Consider the following 21248-nt stretch of genomic DNA (forward strand, 5'->3'; position numbering starts at 1 on the left):
TGCATGAACCCGTTTCTTTAGCACTGTCCACATGTTCTCAATGGGGTTTAAGTCAGGACTTTGGGAAGGCCATTCTAAAACCTTAATTCTAGCCTGGTTTAGCCATTCCTTTACCACTTTTGATGTGTGTTTTGGGTCATTGTCTTGTTGGAACACCCAACTGCGCCCAAGACCCAACCTTCGGGCTGATGGTTTTAAGTTTTCCTGCAGAATTTGGAGGTAATCCTCCTTCTTCATTATCCCATTTACTTTCTGCAAAGAACCAGTTCCACTGGCAGCAAAACATCCCCAGAGCATAATACTACCACCACCATGCTTGACAGTAGGCATGGTGTTCCTGGGATTAAAGGCCTCACCTTTTCTCCTCCAAACATATTGCTGGGTGTTGTGGCCAAACAGCTCAATTTTTTTTTCGTCTGACCAGAGAACTTTCCTCCAGAAGGTTTTATCTTTGTCCATGTGATCAGCAGCAAACTTCAGCCGAGTCTTAAGGTGCCTTTTCTGGAGCAAGGGCTTCTTTCTTGCACGGCAGCCTCTCAGTCCATGGCGATGTAAAACACGCTTGACTGTGGAGACTGACACCTGTGTTCCATCAGCTTCCAAATCCTTGCAGACCTGCTTCTTGGTGATTCTTGGTTGACTCTTGACCATCCTGACCAATCTCCTCTCGGCAGCATGTGATAGCTTGCGTTTTCTTCCTGATCGTGGCAGTGACACAACTGTTCCATGCACTTTATACTTGCGTATAATTGTCTGCACAGTTGCTCTTGGGACCTGTAGCTGCTTTGAAATGGCTCCAAGTGACTTCCCTGACTTGTTCAAGTCAATAATTCGCTTTTTCAGATCCACACTGAGTTCCTTTGACTTTCCCATTGTAGCTTTTGTAGCTGAGTCTAATCACTGGGTCAAATGAGCCCTATTTAAATGGGCTCATGAGAAGTCAACAGCTGTAGTCAATCAGAATCACTTACAAGAAGTGAAGAGGCCATGACATGAAGCTAATTTGATTGACACAACTCGCTACATCACCAAAATTGACAAATTTTGTTGCTGTATGTATATTTTTGACCCAGCAGATTTGGTGACATTTTCAGCAGACCCATAATAAATTTATGAAAGAACCAAATTTTATGACTGTTTTTTGTGACAAACATGTATGTGTTCCGATCACTCTATCACAGAAAAATAAGAGTTGTAGAACTTATTGAAAACTCAAGACAGCCATAACATTATGTTTTTTTACAAGTGTATGTAAACTTTTGACCACAACTGTATTGTATACGATACCATATGGCACACCACTAGTGATGATTAGGGCTAGGTTTCAGTCAACATATTGTTGTTGTGCTGAAATCTCTCAGACTCGCTCTGTCTCTCTGTCGCACACTCGCACTGTCAGCTTTTTGTTCTAACAAGATTCAAAAGTATGGCAGCCTCTCATGGTAACAGCATGAGAATAAGACTACTCACATCGGCTGTTAAATAAATATGTTTTGTGAGAATAATTATTGCTTTTTGTATTTTTTGTTTGGAATTTAGAAAATGGTACTGAACAACAGTGTTGTTTGGGTGGCAATACCAAATTCAAAGTATCGGTATTGAACATTTTTAAGCGGTACCCAGCCCTACTGATGATATCTCAAAAAACTGTGATGTCTTAAAACCCATGACAAAACAAAAATAATATAAATTATAAAAAGAAGAGCAATATAATATAATCATATAATAATATATTGTATTTGAGCACTCCTATGCAAAGTGCAAAGATAATATCCTTTGTCTCACATAAAGCTGTAAAGCTATTTGACAGTGATATGAACTCTGTAATAACACTGTAATTCAGTCCCCACCACAAATATAATGTGTGCAGACCTAAAGCCCAGTAAAAGCTGCAGAGTCCAGTAATGTGCTACCCTTTTGCTACTGGGAGCCAATCTAGGCCAGGCCTGTGCACACCTGTGCCTGTCAGTTCAGAGGCGACAGCTGCAACAGGAGCAGAGCGGGATCAGACTGCAGCTAAAGGGGAGTACGAGTCACTGTGACACAGAACAGCTTCTACTTTCAGCGTGACACCAGCACCCCACTGTCTCACTGTCTATTCAGCTCAAATCTATATTCAAACATGTACCAGCGTATACGTACATGCAAATAAACAGTGCAGTGTTTTTACATTTACTTTGGCTTATTAGACTGCAGACTGTATGAGCCCATGATATCATATTTTCTCTGTTCAGCTTCACTTCATTTTTAATATACATGCATTTCTGCATTTCAGGAATGTGACGCATCCTAAAAACATTGGGACTAAAGCAATTCAACACACTACAAGACATTTTCTAGCAATGTCCTGGACTGCATTAATAAAGGTATAGCTGAGAAAGAAGAAGGTACGAGTAGAAATGCAGGAATGAATACTATATACTAACAATTCAACTAAAATGTTTCTGGGTCGTATAAACTCTCACTGAAAGTCACTATTTGAAATGGTAAACTTCTAAGACTTTTGAAATATGAAATTCCATGAAACTTTTCTCATCAACAGTGCCTTTAAGTTCACTAAAGTCTACTGAACTCAACAAAATTAACAACCTTATTTCGCACTAAGACTGTCACGTCTGGTGCTGTTAGCTCCTCTGTCCCTTCCACACCCAGCTCTAATGGAGGTTCTCAGGTCAACAACTACATTACCCAGAATGCACCACCCGCTGACATCACGCACTCACCTGGTCACGTGACACCTCACCTGCTTCCTCCAGGAAGTCCCGAATACTGATTACTGGCACTATAAAAGAGCACTCCACACAAACACCCACGCCACGTATTGTAGGTTCTCCTCATTACAAAGCGTTACTTTATCTCTTGTCTCAGTTTATCTTGTGTATGACCTTGCCTTTGTTTTTCTCGACGCCGATTATTGCCTTGCCTCTGATATTGGATTGCTTGTGTATTACCTGGACTGTGTTTTCACTACTGCCTCTTGGATTACCTCTGACATTGGATCTCTCGTGTATGAACTCTGGACTGTCTCTCGTTTATGGTATGGTTTTGTCTTCATTGCTCTGGTTATTGGTGATTACCCATTTTTTCTGCATCGACTACGTCTTACATCGGTTTATTTTATAATAAACACAATTTTATCAGTATCTGCACGTGTCTGTATTCTGTGCTCACCATGACAAAGACATAAAAATTAATCAGGCCACTTCAGTTACAAACTCCAAGAACAGTTGAAGATGATCTTTTGGAAGATCTTTTGAAGTTCTGAAGTTATCTAAAGTCTGGCCAGGCCTTCACATTCAGTAGGTCAGCTGTGACTCATACAGTCGCTCAGACACAAAGTCACTGCAACTCTCAGGATGTCCAGAGAAGCTGCGAAAACGTCCAAAATTGCAGCCAAATTGAGCTGCCCCAGTGCTCTCTACAGCACACCTCTGCCAGAGAGGCGGGACGCTCCCGTATGGCGCAGTGACCCTCCTGACCCGTTCGACCCTTCCTAAAGTAGGCCGAACCCCAGGGTACCCTGAACCGGTCCAATCCCGCTGGCCCTGGGTGGGAGAGGCGCTGGGATGTGAACATGTGGACACAGCGGGGTGTGGGAAGAGGCAGTGACGCGCCTCTCTGCCAATCCCCAGCTCTCAAGGTCGCAGAGGAGGTTCAGGGCACAGAGGGAGGCTGGACTGGGCAGTTAGGCAGCAGCATCAGGCTGTCACTGAGAGATCGCTGTGGAAATAGAGTTAATGATGAAGCGCCTCTCTGGGATGCTCTTCAGCTTTTACAGTAACCCAGGCTGAAAGTTAATAGCCCAAAAATGACGAAAAAACATTCTACAACAGTGTTCAGAGTACAGCAAACATATCTATAACTTAAACTGGAGATTTACTACAATTTATTATAATGTGAAACATTACCATTACTACATTACAAAATTTTAACCAGAGTGAATAGGAGAGAATATTCTAGAACATACAATAAGTTTTCAATAAAACATTACACAGAAGTCATATTCAATTGTGAAATCTTGGCAGAAAACAATATGGAATAAGTTGTGTCTACTCACTAAAGTAATGTGCAGAAATGTAGGATGATGTGGAATATCATGAGTAAAAGCAACATTGAAACAAGCTAATTGGAGAATTTTTAACTAGTGTTATAGTCAAGAACGTTAGAGCCAAGTCCGAGTCAAGACCAAGTCCGGAACATGTCAAGTTCGAGCCAAGACCAGTAATTTTTAGTAGTCAAGTCAAGATCAAGACCACAAAAAAACGAGGCCTGGGACCAGAGTAAGATTTAAAAATAAATATACTAAAGTATCTTCTCTATTTATCAAAATTATGCCTAATCTGTGTCTCTTCTAGGGATGGGAATTGATAAGATTTTTCCGATTCCGATTCCCTTATCGATTCTGTGAAACGATTCGATTCCTTATCGATTCTCTTATCGATTCCAATTTGGGGAAAAAAGGAGAGTAAACAGTTTCATAAGCACCAACTTTGTTTACTTAAATATCATACGACCTTACAAACTCAACAACAAGGTCAACATGTCCACAACAATGTGCAACTGGCAATATGGAAATGTAGCAAATACTCTCTAATAATGTTGTGTGCGCAGATGTTTGTGCATATTTGATGTATTCCCTCCCGGCGATGTTATCAAAAATTTACAATGGTTGCAAAACGCCCTGTTGCCATCCTTATGTAGCGTGAAATGAAGGCAAACTTTCGAGCGTTTTAACCTAGTGGACGCCATTGAAAAGACGTGCTTACTGAATCATGCGTAACTTGCGTGATCGTGCTGTCTGGAATCGATAAGAGAATCATTAAGCAAGGTGCCAAACGATTCCGTGGAATCAAAACACATGGAATCGATTCTCAACAGGAATCGATTCTCGATTCCCAAGCCTAGTCTCTTCTAAAACTTAAATCAGAAGTCACCACATAAAGTCAACTAAATCAAATTCTCTTCATGTTTATTATAAAAAAAAACATACAATTTGCCCTCAAACAGCTTGTAGTTAAGGTTAGCTAGCTCGTCATTAGCTTTAGTTCTCTTCCCGGTAACATTAGTATTTAAGCTAGCTCATCAGTAAGGTGGCAGCTAAGGTTAGCTAGCTCGTCACTAGCCTTAGTTCTCTCCCCGGTAACATTAGTATTTTAGCTAGCTCGTCACTGAGGTTAGCTAGCTTGTAGTTAAGGTTAGCTAGCTCGGCACTAGCTTTAATTCTCTCCCCTGTTACATTAGAATTTTAGCTAGCTCATCACTAAGGTTAGCAAACTTGTTGCTAAGTTTAGCTAGCTTGTAGTTAAGGTTAGCTAGCTCGTCACTAGCTTTTGTTCTCTCCCCGGTAACATTAGAATTTTAGCTAGCTCGTCACTAAGGTTAGCTAAATTGTTGCTAAGGTTAGCTAGCTGGCAGCTAAGGTTAGCTAGCTTGTCATTAGCTTTAGGTCTCTCCCCGGTAACATTAGTATTTTAGCTAGCTTATCAGTAAGGTTAGCTTGCTTGTAGCTAAGGTTGGCTAGATGGCAGCTAAAGTTAGCCAGCTCGTCACTAGCTTTAGTTCTCTCCCCGGTAACATTATTATTTTAGCTAGCTTTATGCTAAGGTTAGTTAGCTCATTGCTAAGGTCAGTGCTATTCCCGATAACATTAGTATGTTAGTTACTTGGTTGCTAACATTAGTTATCTCACTAGTTTGTACTTATCTCTCCTTTTTTTTCTAAATGTTTGGAAAAATTAGCCGTGGTCCCTGAGGTCTCTGTTATCGAAACGTAGCAGAATTTACCTTCTGCTGAATGTTTCTTCATACTGAAGGTGTGGTTATCTCCAATCACATCCTTCACGTGAAGGGTGCGACTGGAGATAACCACACCTTCAATACAAATTCATGATGATTCATATAACTCCAGCAAGCCGGTAAAAAGAGTACATTTAACTTAACATCTGACAATTCAAAATGAAAAGTGGATTGATTGGATACTGAACGAAAGCGGGAGTAGCTTGTTTTTTCGCTGTTAGCCAATCTGTGTGCAGATTTTAGGCTTACAGAGAAAGGACTGATTCGGTCTGTTTAAATGAATTGTTGATGTTCAGTAATTATAGAAAAAAGGTTCAGTTTCTAATGAACTTTACCTCAGACAGAGGAATCGGACTCCGCCTGTCCATCTCACCCCGAGACCGAAACAAGACCAATTCCAAACAAGGTCGAGTCTGAGACAAAATCGAGCCCAAGACCGCTCATTTTTGTCTCAAGACTGGTCTCGAGACTGGTCCCTGGAGTCGAGTACTACAACACTGACAAAATCTTCATAGTCATTTGCATAGTTATTTTAAGGCTGTGTTGTTTGCTGTTCAGAGAGGCCAGGAAGGACGAACAGCGGTTTACCTTCTGTACAGAGGGCTGAAATCTGAAATGTGCCACCCTGACAGTGTCCACCATACAGAGTGCAAACATACTAGACAGTTCTGAGAGAACAGAGCAGAGTTTTTCTTATTATTATTATATCATTTTTTCTTTACCCATATTAAAAAATCCCACCTCACTTGACCGTAAAAAAATGTTTCTGCAATATTATGGTGTTTTTTTTTTCAGGTTACATACATGCACAAACAAACAAACAAACCAATACCCATAACTATAACAATACCATTGTGAAATCTTATTTATCTTATAAAGATGATATGAATATATATTCTAATATTTCCTCTCTGAAATCTAATAACTTTAAAACCTGAAGAGCTTCACTTAAGAGAAGCTTAGAATCTAAGACTAGACGATCAAACTATGTAACTATTTTGAGATCTCACAGAAAGAAAGACAACTACAAACTTCACATTTTTAAGTCTCCAACAGCATCTCCAACAGCATGAATGAAGCAGAACATTATATTATAAAGACTCACAGGACTCACATTTACCAATTTTTTACCTTAATTTGCCCCATTAAAACTGTTATTGGAATATGTTGCAGGCCAGAAATGCAGGATTAAATGTCAATTGATTTATAGACCAGATAAAATATTAAATAATATAAATTTACACTGTCTGCAATCATGCTTTATTTTATTTGCATTTCCAATACTGTCCCAATCCTTTAAAATCTTAACATTTTCACAGTGGAGTAATCATAATTTCATCATATTTTAATATACGTTGAATGTGATGATCATTTCATGAGTAAAGTTCAAGTGAGTAGACTTTTTTTAGACTGTAAGGACTTCTGAAATGTCTCTTTCTCAGTCCAGAAACCAAAGTCGTGTTTGATGAATTGGTTGATGCATGTGCACTTCTTTGGGTTTCACTGAAGGACAATAAAGGGAGAGACACTCCTAACCTTTCAGAGAGTCACTTCTAAACTGTGGCACAGGGCCAACCTGCCATGCCATACAACTCCAACACAACAAAAGCATGTGGCACTTTTCTTTTCAGTAAAACCACTCTACTCAAATCATATCCCACCTGGAATCTACAAGGTTAGGGCTGGAGAGGTCAAATACAGCAGACTGGGTGCTACAGCCTGGATCTCACAATGATTCATCCAGCACTGGCACAATCAGCCGGACTGCAGGCTGCGAGAGAACACTGTGTGGAAAAGTTTGTGCTGGGAGCAGACTAAACAGTGGAGGTGCAGTCTGGAGGGTGAAACCAAAACTCCTGTACAGAAGCCCTTGCTGCTTCCAGCCAAGGGCTGCTCTGGTGCTGGCTGAACATTCAGACCAGATCATTCACTGCTCTGAACTGACAACTTCTCAAATTGATGGCCTGCATGAAGAGTAGGGCTGAGAATCACAGGGCATCTCATGATATGATATTATGAAGATATGTTGCCCATGATAATGATGATACTGTGATTCTCTATGATACATCATAGCATCTGTGTGAGGATATAATACTCCTAAATAGGATATAATACTCCTAAATAAGCTAAACACTATATACACTATATACACAGGAATTATGGCTTTATTGGTTTCAGTTTTCACAGAATTACCCTATTTATTTGATTTACCGCCTGCACGTAGAGTAATGGAACAGTAACATTAGTGAGTTTTGAGGTGCCTATGTTTAATTAGAAATACTGATATTTGTTCAAATCCTGTTCATGTAGCTTGCCATCAGCTACCGGTGCCCTGAGAGAGCTCAATTGGCCTTGCTCCCGCCGGGTGGGTAGATGGCGCTGTCTCCCCAAATCACTCCGAAGGGAGATGACCCTGAGCACAAGGCGTCTGTGAGCTGATGTATCAGAACCGTGTTGCTGCGCCTTCCTCCAAGCGCGCTGTGATGCTACTCGGCAATGCTGCATCAGCAGCAGCTCGAAAAGAGGCGGTGGCTGACTTCACATGTATCACAGGAGGCATGTGCTAGTTTTCACCCTCCTGGTATCACTAGCGGGAGTCCACGGTATTGGCCGAGTAAATTGTGAGATAATGGGAAAACATTCGATTTAAAATTATAAATAAATAAGAAACACTGATATTTGACGCCTCATATTGGTAATGTATCTCAAACAATACAATATATTGCAATATGGATATGTTATCAGAGGTGCAAAATACCTAAGAAATTTTGAAATAAACAGCAGAGGTGTTCCCTTGAAGACTTGATTTCCTTAGGTTAGACAAAAGGGGATAAAATGAAGTACGAACAGAAGAACATAACATATATTATCTTATGACATGACTCTGGAATGCCAAACATCATGGGACAACAGTATGTAAACTGATCATGAAAAATTACCTCCGAGCACCAGTTGGAAGCACCCAAACCTGTATATGTTGTGAATTGTTGTGATTGAGGCGGAATATTGGCCAAGGTGACATGAAATATCGGAGTTCAAGTGAAGCCTGATAGTAGAGGCAGATGAATGTGACATCGCTTTTTTAATGGAGGGCAGGCATTTAACATTCCTTGATTCACAGTGTTACTTGAGTAGAGGGAATATGTCATAGAAGTCTTTACCTACCACTCACAGTGGACAGACTGCACAGTGGGTGGTCATGATTGTGAACGGTGGTGTCTGGTAAGAACTGTCCATGCAAACAGAGTAGCGACTCTATCAGAAATCACATCCACATTTAAAACAGGATGTTTCATGATATGTGGCATGTTAGATTCATTTTATGTATGCATTTTCTTGTTTACTGTTGTAAAGCTTAATGTACTTTACATTACGCTTGGGAGCAGTTTGCCAAAAGTGGATTAGGTCTAGTCATAGACTATTTTCCTTTTAATGGGAAATCTTCCTTCAAAATGCTGTAAGAGACTGTAGTCCAAGACTAGGCATAACATCCATTGGAGGCAGTTTCCCAGACAGAGATTAATCCTAGTATTAGACTACACAGAATTCTGAATGAAGATTCTCCACAAAAAGGAAAATTAATCTATAATTAGGCTTAATCCCTGACTGGGAAACAACCCTTCATATCTAGGAACAATTCTACTGGCATTGGGAACCTTACCATTCCATAATTGACATTTTATCCCAAGACTAATGAACTCAACTGTTATATGATGTGATATATGATACAAAAACCAACCGGCAAGTGTATGGCGAAATTTCATGGTATGAATACACCAACATGCAGACGAATGACATTAACATCACCCAAGCCTTCACTCTAGTTCTGTTCACACAATCAAATAATAATAATACAGCAGCGAAACCACACGCAAATAAAAAGAAACCCTCAAACAGTTTAAACTACCACTGCTACTAATCACCACTCATTCCACCTTACACTTCTTCATAGTGACCTGCACCAGCAGCCTCCCCTCACTCTTATCTCATCTGACTCGTACAGAAACACCAAGCCATCCCATCCTCAGCTCTCCTCCCTGCCTTGTGTCTTTCTTCCTTTAAAAATTTAAATGAATTAAAATATCCTCTGCACGCGACCATCAGCAGCATCACGGTCCTGCCTTCACTAAATCATCAAGAATCGTGCTCGCATGTTCACACACACAGAGGACTTAGCTCTCTCACTCACTCTCTCGCTCTCTCACTCACCACTCCGTGGACGAGAAACTCAAATAGTTTACTCTTGGTGGCTTTGCGAGCTCCGCCAGCAGAATCCTCAGTGGCCATCGCTATTCCCGTTCCTTCACCCCCCACCAGTTTCTCTTTTGTTGTCTGAATAAGTAGCTCTATCTCCCTATCCGTCCGCCGCTCCTTCTGTTCACTCTACATTCCCTCTCTCCTCCACAGAGAGCACTTACTCCTCTCTCGCAAAGGCTCTCTCTCCTCTAGTCTCCCAAATGCTCTCTCTCTCTGTCTATCTTTCTCTCTCTCTTTTTTAAAGCATGTCAGCAGCGTGTGGCTAAAGTCAAAAGCCTCTTGTTCCGTCCTCTCTTTCCCTTCACTCCCTCATTCACTCCCTCTCTCTCCTCCTCCTGCACGCCCACCGTCCCTCCCTCCTTTTTTTTAATGTAGCTCTCTCTCTCTCACAGACTTGGGTAGGAACTGGGGGGCTAACAAGGGGGCTGCTGGCGGCCCACTGCTGAGCCTTATTCCGGGGTACATGCCTACTCAGCAGGGACTGCTTCAGTACCGTTGAGGGACAACCTGGCACCACTGGCATGACGCTCTCTTATGATTAGAATAAACACACACACGTGCACACACACACGCAAACACACACACACACACATAAAATAGTGCTACAATCTGAAAATATTACCCTGCATTATTTAATCTTTCAATTTATCAAGAGATTTTTTCCAAGAGACTCAGGTCAGCTGCAGATTTCATGTTGGGAACCAGTGTTTTATTTGATGTAAAACTGTTTTAGTGTGTTACTGGTCTGAACTATAGATGTAACCGTGTTTTTGTGTCAGGGTTTGGATAGAGATTTCAGTTCAGTGCACAGAGAGAACACGAAGCAAAATTCTGTTAGTAAAAATTCAGGAAGCAGAAGCTGGAGACGTCGCATTCCGTGTAACTTAGAATGCTGATTTACTGTGTTCTAATTCATTTGCACAAAGTTGAGAAAATTTCAATGTCACCAGGGTCACTTGTCGCTAAATCAAGGCTACAAAACATGCATTTTTTGACTGGTTACATTTTACTTTGTTACCTGCTAGTATAAACAAATGGTAACACAGTTAGTAGAGTGGGATTAAAAGAGTAAATTTGTAGATTCAAAATAATCTTCATTTAAAAGATCTGAAATAGTATTATATGAACCCAAGATTAATCTTAAAAAGTGCCCCCTCCTTTCTATTGACAATCATTAGAATCACTGCTAGCAGTCACATCGGACAGAATTTGCTTAAGAGAAAGATGGATAAGAGGTGGGAGGCAGATTATCTGTTTACACATGTAAAGGACAGACCTGTTTGTCTTGTTTGCGAAGCCACAGTGGCTGTAAAGAAAGAATATAACATAAGAAGACGCTATAAAATTAACACCACAACAAGTACAATGACCTGGACGTAAAGCAAAATCTCAAAGTAAGGCTGCTGTTAAGGTTAGTTTCACTGTGGCATATGAGATTGCAAAATCAGCCCTGCCCTTTTTGAAAAGACTACATATAGAGAGAGACATAATAAGAAATGATTTGCAAAACCAGAGAGCCAGCCACAGCCAGCAGTTTCAGACCAGCAGTTACAAAACATGGCATAGTTTTAGAGAACTAACTTTACCAACAAGTTTTTTTTTTAATTCAATGTTACTAAAACCTTCTAGACTAGTTAAGATGTGTCTCATTTTCAGAAATATATATTTAGCTAGAAATTGAGTTAGATTTAAAATTTAGATTAGATTTAGAGTTTTCCATTTCACCTTAAATGAGGTGGAAGTTACATTAAAAGTAAAAGAAAAATCAATTCAAACATTTTTTTTAATACATTCAAAGCCTATTTTAAGGTCTTTTCTGACACTGAATGTGTGTGAAAGTTTGAAAAAATCACAGTGTATGTATGCACATATTAAAATGCTTAAAATAATAATTAATGAGTGTTCCTTGTAAAAATAAAACTCTGAAAATATCTTTATCTGAACAAAACATACAGCAATATAGGGCCATACTGCTGCGTGAATCACATACATGTTAACTGAAAGTGGATTTTGCCACAGCATCACTTCTTTTTCTTCTTCTGTTTTTAATGGGTGATTACACCCTGCCTTAGAACCAATGTTCACACACTGCAAATGAACCAGACCATGATTCGGTTGATCTGAACCGAGACCAGCTTTTTTTGGACCAATCAAATGTGGGTTATTTGGTCCAGAACATGGGCCAGAGTATCTTTCACACCTGCTAGAGTCTCCTGAGTGCAACATTTGCCTATGCCCTGATCTTAGACTGCTAGATTGACCCTCTATGAGGCCACACTCATCCATAGCCAGAATTCCAAAAGAGCATATTTAGCCTAGATCTCTTTGCATGCATTGGACCCCCCAACCTAAGTAAAATAACAGGAATTATGCATTTATTTGTGTCAGTTTCACAGAATGTTTCAGTAAAACTATCGATATTTTATGCCATGTATAGAAAACAACACGATATACCACAAAGCAATATTCTGTCTCGCCCCTACTAACTACTTTACGACAAACAAAATTTGGATCTAAAAAAAATATATAGATATATTTAGTCCCCTATTCTAAAAAATAGCTGCATGAAGCATGTATTTTATTTCTAGATTAGACATGTACAAAATGGAAAATGCAATGTGCAATAAAGCTGCTAAATATTCTTATATTGTTGTGAAACGTGATATATTAATATCCTAAATTAGTTTAAGCTCCTCAAAAGTATTTTTTGGCACTTGGCTGCACTGATTTTTCCCTAGGTTAAAAAGTAGCTAGTGTGTGAGTTCACTGTTGACATCTACTTCACTCTACTACGCTTCACATCCAGCTGAGCTTCCGTTAGTGCTGTAAGTGCGTAATGCAATCCTACAATTCATAAAATACAGTAGTAATAGACAGAATTATACATATAAAGTAATTTCAAACATCTTAGAATCAAGACCTTAATATATTTTCAACCTGCCAATAAAATAGGCTACTGTATAACTGAAACAACACACAGGAGTACAAGAGAAAGATTGTAAACAAGCACACATAACATGCGATTCAGGGCCACATGCCTAGCTGGAGATTAAAAGACAGATTATTGGACCCTAAAATACAGGAAAGGGAGACTAGCCAGATGGCAAGCTTAGAGAGTGGGAAAGAGAGAGAGAGAAGTTGTAATTTTGTAATTTTCTAGCATCTGAGAGCAGTTATTATTTATTTAGTTCCTTCCTGTAGTGAAATGCACAATGAGCCAAAAAAATAGGACCACCCATAACTAAATGAATAACTAAATTATGTAATTAAAACTGATTATTCTGCAACAAGAGTGCATGGCAAGGCCTGGATCTCAATTTAAATAGTATCTGAACAGTTGGTTGTGTTAGATTCAGAAAAATATGGCAAAATCTATATCAAAATATATTTTGGTCGATAATCAATATTAACAGCAATAAAGCCACCACCCTTGGGGTATGTAATCAATCAAATCCCTGTAAGCACTGATAGAGATGGGCGATGTGGTAAAAATATTGTATCACAATATTTAAAGACATTTTCTTCATACAAAATATTTCTCATATACTGTACACAAACAAAATGCATCAGCAGTGGCAGATTCTGCTACTCTAATAAACAGGACTTTTACACTCTCTATAATGTTGGGTCAGTTTTTAAGTTCTGATGATATCCTTATTTTTGATATGATAAGAAAATTTATTACTATACAACAAAAAAAATATATCGTCCAGCTCCAAGAGAAATGGTCAGGTGTGAAGAGCTAAAAGACTTAGGCTGCAGTTAGTTATTTGCTGTTAGCTAGCATTCACATGTGCATGAGGCTGCCTGTAACTGTTTGGCATTTTGGCCTTGCACATCTTTTAAAGCTGATGTCTGTAAATTTTAGGATTTAGGGGAATTAGGGCCCTCTCTGGTGAGAATGGGTAATTGCACTGAGCATCAGAAACTGCTGAAGGAAATGTAAGAGTATGTAAGAGAGTTGTTATATATGGTTGTCAGTTTTGTCAGTGTAAATACTGTATCTTAGTTTAAAATATTTTTAATTCAGATATATATTATGATGTTTAGTTTAGGGTAAAACTGTTTGTAATGCAGGTTAATGTAAATAAATTGCAGTGTTAAGTAGTATTCTATATTGTAAAGCATATTTTGTACATTTTAGATTAAATACTGTTACAGTGTAGAGAGCAATTACATCCAACAAGCTAGAAAACTAAATATGGCGAATTGCAGTTCTTTAAAAACTATTTAAAGACATTCTTTAAAGACCAATCCTGATTTTAGCGCAGATATTATTGCATTCCTTTTTGGCTTCGGAGCTTGCTTCACTTCTTCGTTTTTTTGGTTTTACTATGGGTGAATTAGTGAATAAGCCTTTCTGAAGTCTCCATTGCTCCACTAGCCGCTTGTGTTCAGTAAAACTGAGCTGGATCCTCTTTCAGAGGCTGTACGTGTGACGTACGTAAAGACGTGGCCAAAAGAACTCCCACGAAAAGCGACCCGACACCCCAGTGTTTAGAATAAATATATTAGGGATATATTAGCAGGGATGTTCGTTTCAGCACACTGGTACCATTAAACACAATATGGTGTCCCTTCTCCACTCAGAAATGCTTCTGCTCTCAGTTTAGAAACAAAATAATACAGACTGTCACTTTAATTTTAATTAAAATTAATCTTACATGTACACAAGGTGCAGTACATGCAAAAACAGTTGGGGCAATGCAGACAATCAGAAACATTTTAATGGAGGAAATTGGCAAAATATGTAAACAGTTATGTGTATGTCTACAGTTGTTTATCTCCAGCCCAATAACGCCTCTTTGTGGTACTCTTTGTGGAATTATTCTTTCTGGCACACAGGGGACTATATATTTGGGTGTGTATTAGACTATGTTGGTCTTAATGTTTTGGCTCATCTGTGTGGCTCATCTGGCTCATATATGGTGAGCAACAGGGCAATATTTCAGCCATGCATATACTAAAAAACCTGCAAACTTTTTTCTGTATATTTTTAAGACAATAAAGCATGCAGCAATAAAGCATGCAATAAATTATATATAATATATTAATGCAGCAGGTTGAAGATTTTTTGTTTTATGTTTAATTTTTTGGCAGTAACATCTGCCCCATTCTAGCAACCAGATCCCTTAGCCTAGCACTGGACCGTAAGTAGAAAACCCCCCTGCTAGGACCCCCATAAAGGCGATACTATGGAGAAGCAATGTCCCATTGAATCAGAGTAAAATGGAAAGCTGGAGGGGGAGCCAAGGCTTCAGAACGACTGGTGTTCAACCATTTTCAAGATTTGATAAGTGGTACTTTTAGACCCAGTACTATTGCCTTTTATGCTGTACCATAATGATGAGTCCAGCTAGGATCATGTAGAGATGTACCAAACGAACAATAAAAAGATATAGATGGATCTGGTGGCACACAGAACATGAAGGCAGACAGACAGTACCAGGATAGATGACAGTAAAAACAACAGTAATGGCACCAGAACATAAATAATTGGCCCAATTTTAATGGCAGGTTCAATAGCGCCCCCTTGTGGAGAGGCCTGCAATGACCTGCAACACAACAGCTAGCGGGGGTCCAGCAACTTGGACCCTTGCAGTCAATATACACATTGGTGGAATTTAAATTATGTGGGTTCTAGGTGGGCACAGGTGGCCTTCTTAAATGGGCCCAATCATTATAGTCAACCATAATCTCAAACGGTCTTATGTAGGCCATGTTTAACCCCTACAAGTCCTGTTAGGGGCTGTATTGGGCATCCCACATGGGTTTAGACACGTGGGTGTCTAAACAATATCTGTTTGTAAAAGATAAGAAGGCCAAAGTGGATAAGCTTAAATTATTACAATTAATATAACCATTGTAGAACATAATAACACATAACACAAACTTCTGTGTTATTTTCTGACACTGACTCACCTTAAAAAATCACAGGGAACTCATGAGGGACCAGAAAACCTAACATAATGAACTTGCTCATGGGCTCCATGTTGGCCCCACATTAGTGTCAGTGATGGGTCCCATCAAGGTCTGTGATGGAACTAAGAATAAGGTTAAACATGGGCCCCATTTGGGTTGTGTACTGCACATGGGGCCTAGATGGGCGCTATTTGAGTTCAAGGTAGGCTCTTATGATGAGGCCTATATGTGAAACATATCTGGGTCCCTGTAACAACACAAGGACAAACCCACTCAGCTCATGCCCACCTGAAACCCACCTAAGCCATGTTCCACCTATGTGAACTCTTCATGAGCATGTTGGAGGGATCTCCTGGTCCCACAACTGACCCTGATGGGGCCCTTTACTGACATCCATATGAGGGGCCTACATGGAACCTGTGGACAAAAACCTTTCGATTCCTAGTTACCCATTTAGGTCCCATATGGGCATGTTAGCTAGCTATCTGGGTAGAGTTCATTGCATAGCTTGTTTGTTCATTTTCATTTAAGGCAAACAAATATCACAACATAACAGAAATAGGCGGCCGAGTTTGTACACTGCAGTAGGCTAAACTTGGCCCCCAAAGCAGCTGAGGACCTTCTAGGTGGCAACACCTGTACGTACACCCCAGTCAACATGCAAAATGTGAGGCTCAAGAGTTGGACCTAGGTGGGTTCCAAGTGGGCATGGGCTGTGGGGTGTGGGTTTTTGCATGTGCTGTAACTGGGACCCAGTTGGGGTTCTCAATTGGCCCCATCGTTGCAGTTACAGCCTACCTTAAACTCACATGGGTCCCATCTAGGCCCCATGTGCAGTGTGCAACCTAAATAGAGCCCATGTTTCACCTTTTTCCTGGTCACATCACTGACATCCATAGGTGAGGCCCACATGAAAGCCATGGACAAAACAAAAAAAAAAGATGATTCTCAGAAGGTTGAGCGAGCGTCACACTGAGCACTCTCTCTCCATAATAAGTTGTACTAAAAGCTAACATGCTTTTGGGAAACTGGCCCCTCTTTGGTTCCCAGTTGGGCTACCCATACAGTCCCCACAAGGGCATGTTACACACTGCACACGGGGCCTAGATGGGTTCCCATGTGAGATTTTAATCGTCACACGATTTAATTTTAAATCATCTGAAATGATGGGGCCCAATTTGGAAACACGTGGACAAAACTATTCCTGGCTCATTCCCACCTGGACACCACTTAGCCCATGCTCCAACCATGTGAGCCCCACATGAGCATGTTGGCTGGGGTGTAGCTACAGGTGTATCTAACTAGCTTGAAGGAGCTCAGCTGCTACTAAGGCCAGTTTCACCACAATGTACAAACTTGACCACCCCTTCTGTGCTGTTTTCTGACTCTTGTTCGCCATAAATAAACACAGAGAGGCCTAAAAGCATTATATGAACTCCAGCTAGCAGCACAAGGCACCTGTACCCATCGCTCAGGTGCACAGGCTGGCTGTGGTGTAGTGAGAGGTGCTGGCTGGAGAAAGGTAGCTACACACGAGCTTTAAAACAGTATATAAAAGACTAGGCGCGCTATGAAGTGCGTATGTGGGAGTAAGGTTTTCTGAAAGGGTTAAAATGAGAGAGATAATGTTATATATAGCACAGAGCTTAAAAACGGAGATTGAAAAGCATAATAGGAAAGCGTATGGCGCCGTTAGAGCTGCGCTCCTACCTTTCTCTCCATCGCGCCGAATTAGCTGCATACGCCTAAGGAGGAATATACTGGATAAGGAGGAAAACAGAGAGAAAGAGAGGGAGAGACGGTCAGGTGGGAAGTTCTCCGCTCCAGACAGTATTCTCCTCTCTGCTGCTGCTGCTGCTGCTGCTCCTCCTCCTCTTCCTCCTCCTCCTCCTCCCCCCGCAGGAGACGGGCGGCGGGATGCTGCTGAAATATGGAACGCCAAAAGGGCCAAAAAACGCCTGGACCAGACGCCTTTTATAGAAAAGAATGGCGTAAAATACGGCGTTCTGTGTGGGTTTTACGCCGTAATATACGCCGTATGATTTCACGACGGCGTTAAAAACGCCGCTAAAAGCACAGAAGACGCCGTTTCCCACGGCGTTTTTCGACCCTTTTGGCGCGCCGTACAGAGCGCCGTCTCAGTGCAATGAGACGGCGTAAAAAGCGGCGTTTTAGTGTCTCTCTTGACGCGTAATAAGCGGCGTAAAAAGCGGCGTTTAATAATAAGATAATGAGCTCCACCTTCCAGTTTTGAAAGCCAATACATTTAAACTCTGTTCAGCCAATGCTCTTACAGAGAGACTCAGTCTAAAGCAATTCACTGCAGATCCGGGCTCCTGAACCTGAGCTCTTCAGTTTTTAAATACAAATTTACAATATACCTTCTTCAGACATTCCCGCTGGTGCTCATGGCTTTTATTAGTCTAATATTTATGCTGTTCAATGTATTTTAAATAAAATTAATAGTAGTAGGGACGCCCCTTGTGCATGAATTTTATTAATTAATAGTGTGTTTCTTTTTAGGCTACGTTTGGTAAATGATAGCGAATAGGGTCATTCTGCTATATTACAAGAGTTTCTTGGTTTATTAGCTCTTAAATATTTGGCCAGGTACTGTATCAGTATTTATATTATTTGAAGGATCTAAATAACAGGAGTGTTAGTAATCATAAAATGTAAGGAAACGTAAATGTTTATGATATACAGTGATAAACCAAAAAACACTTAAAAAAAAACACCCCGACAGCTGAATATTCAAGGACACGGAGGTGTTGGTAGAGAGAAGGATGACGGCTAAATTTATACTCCACGAAGAACACTCTCAATCACTGGATAGCTCAACTTACCGATCATTCAATCATTCAATCAATAAACCTTTTTTTCCTCTCGGGAGTACATCATTTCCAGTGTAGCCGAGCATTTACAATTTAAAAGGGACTGACAACATTGACTAAGAAAATAGAATTAATAAGAATAAAAAAAAAAAAATATATATATATATATATATATATATATATATATATATATATATTTATATATATAATATCAATGCCAGGCTGATTTGCCCCTGTTTGTGCAAATAAATGATTTTTAAGACCACCAGAGACAAAATTATGAAAATATGAAAATTGCAAAAAGTACACAACAACAATGTTAAATTCAAAGGATTTACAGTAAGATTTAAAGGCCTTTTTTAGGGCAAATAAATGACAAGACTTGATAAGACATCCGCAAACCGTGAATAGGTGTCTATACACAGGAACGTCGCTATAGCCCCTTTTTAGGGATGTTTTAATTGTTTTTACAGAAGTGTCTCTCTAATATGTTAAAAATATTCAAATCTTAAAGTATACTACAATTAAAGAATTTTAGTAACAAAATCAATCTCCCCACGCAGCGCGAAAGATCTGATCCACTTTGTCTCGGAGCCGCGTCAAGAAAAATGCATACACGCACGCAAAATTAAACAGCGCTTTTTTAAGCTAATGATGCAGGCTGTCCAGCATTTAGACTGGAGTGAGTTAGGCTAGCTGTGGTGCTGTTGGTCAGTTTGTGTGTTTATAATAAATACTGTGTATTGTACTGCCTGTATGTGTATCAGCTAATTGATGTTACATGATAATAGAATATGATGAGATAAGTTGACACTCATAATGTGCGTGGGGCTTGCCAATGAGTTTGGATATTGAATAGATTTTCCAAAGTAAAGAGCCAGATTAATAATTTAATGAAGGTTTCTAAGCGACTGAAGTAAATATAATATAATAATAAATATAAATATAATAAATATGTAACTTGTAAGTCTATGTCTGTAAATGACATTACTTGTTTCCTTATGGAAATAGAAAAATTACCGGATCTGCTGAAGCATAAAAACTAATATTAATAATATTATGCTTAAACAACAACAAAACAATAATATTCATAGTAAATTAAGAATAATTTACATCTTATAATAATAATAATAATAATAATAATAATAATAATAATATATAATTATAATATATAATTTTATATAATATAATATATATATAATATATTATAATTATACTGTATAATTATAATATTTTAATAAGAATAAAAATAAGAAGAATCAGCTTCCTAATATAATTTGTAACTAATTTAATAAATTAATAAATTCATTTATTGAAACCCTGATGTTTTTGCAACAATAGGGTTCTTCATGTGTGATATACTGACAAGGTGATGTGATTTCCGTCTGGATAAAAAAAAAAGTGGGGAGCTGCACAGCATTTTGCTTTCACCTAAACCTAGAGTTTATTTTTACATTGATACAGCATAAATATTAGACTAATAAAAGGCATGAGCACCAGCGGGAATGTCTATAGATGGTATATTGTTAATTGTGTCTAAAAAACTGTGTCTGAAGAGCTCAGGAGCTCGGATCTGCAGTGAATTGCTTTAGACTGAGTCTCTCTGTAAGAGCATTGGCTGAACAGAGTTTAAATGTATTGGCTTTCAAAACTGGAAGGTGGAGCTCATTATCTTATTATTAAACGCAGCTTTTTACGCCGCTTTTTACGGCGTCAAGAAAGACACTAAAACGCCGCTTTTTACGCCGTCTCATTGCACTGAGACGGCGCTCTGTACGGCGCGCCAAAAGGGTCGAAAAACGGCGTGGGAAACGGCGTCTTCTGTGCTTTTAGCGGCGTTTTTAACGGCGTCGTGAAATCATACGCCGTATATTACGGCGTCTTGAAATCATACGACGTATATTACGGCGTAAAACCCACACAGAACGCCGTATTTTACGCCGTTCTTTTCTATAAAAGGCGTCTGGTCCAGGCGTTTTTTGGCCCTTTTGGCGTTCCATACTGAAACACCGATACAGCGACACTGAAGAAGCGCTTCTGGTGCGGCAGACCGAGCTGCGCATGCGCGCTGAGATTGAGGAGAGGCTAAGGGAGCGTCCATAAACTACAACCCTGATACATGATACATACCCGCTGACTCCCAAGCAAGAGTACACACGTTTTTAAAGTGTTAAAGCGTTTTTACCACATCCCTACACATTTGTCACTTCAGCTTCATTCAAAGCTACAAAGACTAGACTGAGGATGTTGAAGGATCACTATTAGCAAGACTGCAACTAGAATTTTTATAGATCTTTTATAAATAAGAGAGATTATTTATAAATACAATGTATAACGTTATATTTTTTTCACATCAAAGAGACACTCACTTGCTCACTCCACAGCTCCACCAGTTTCTGAGTCATCACTGGAGTCTTATGCATGTCCAGTTCCATAAACA

General features: G+C 39.6%; 1 protein-coding gene across 9 annotated transcripts in view; it reads right to left on the bottom strand.

The window, feature by feature from the left end:
• The window catches only part of smarcd3a (SWI/SNF related, matrix associated, actin dependent regulator of chromatin, subfamily d, member 3a), a 40840-nt gene extending 22961 nt beyond the window's left edge, over nt 1-17879 (bottom strand). For 3 of the 9 annotated variants that reach the window (XM_007241185.4, XM_007241183.4, XM_007241184.4), the window contains exon 1: nt 10005-10366. In XM_007241185.4, the coding sequence (XP_007241247.1) occupies nt 10005-10082 (78 nt within the window). In that variant the 5' untranslated portion in view covers nt 10083-10366. Of the gene's footprint in view, nt 1-10004; nt 10368-17684 lie in introns of those variants that run through there. The other 6 variants (XM_007241187.4, XM_007241186.4, XM_015603659.3 and 3 more) reach the window with 4 other exon arrangements.
• Nucleotides 17880-21248: the final 3369 nt, after the last annotated feature.

Source organism: Astyanax mexicanus, chromosome 8 (genome assembly GCF_023375975.1).
Source record: "Astyanax mexicanus isolate ESR-SI-001 chromosome 8, AstMex3_surface, whole genome shotgun sequence".
NCBI lineage: Eukaryota > Metazoa > Chordata > Actinopteri > Characiformes > Acestrorhamphidae > Astyanax > Astyanax mexicanus.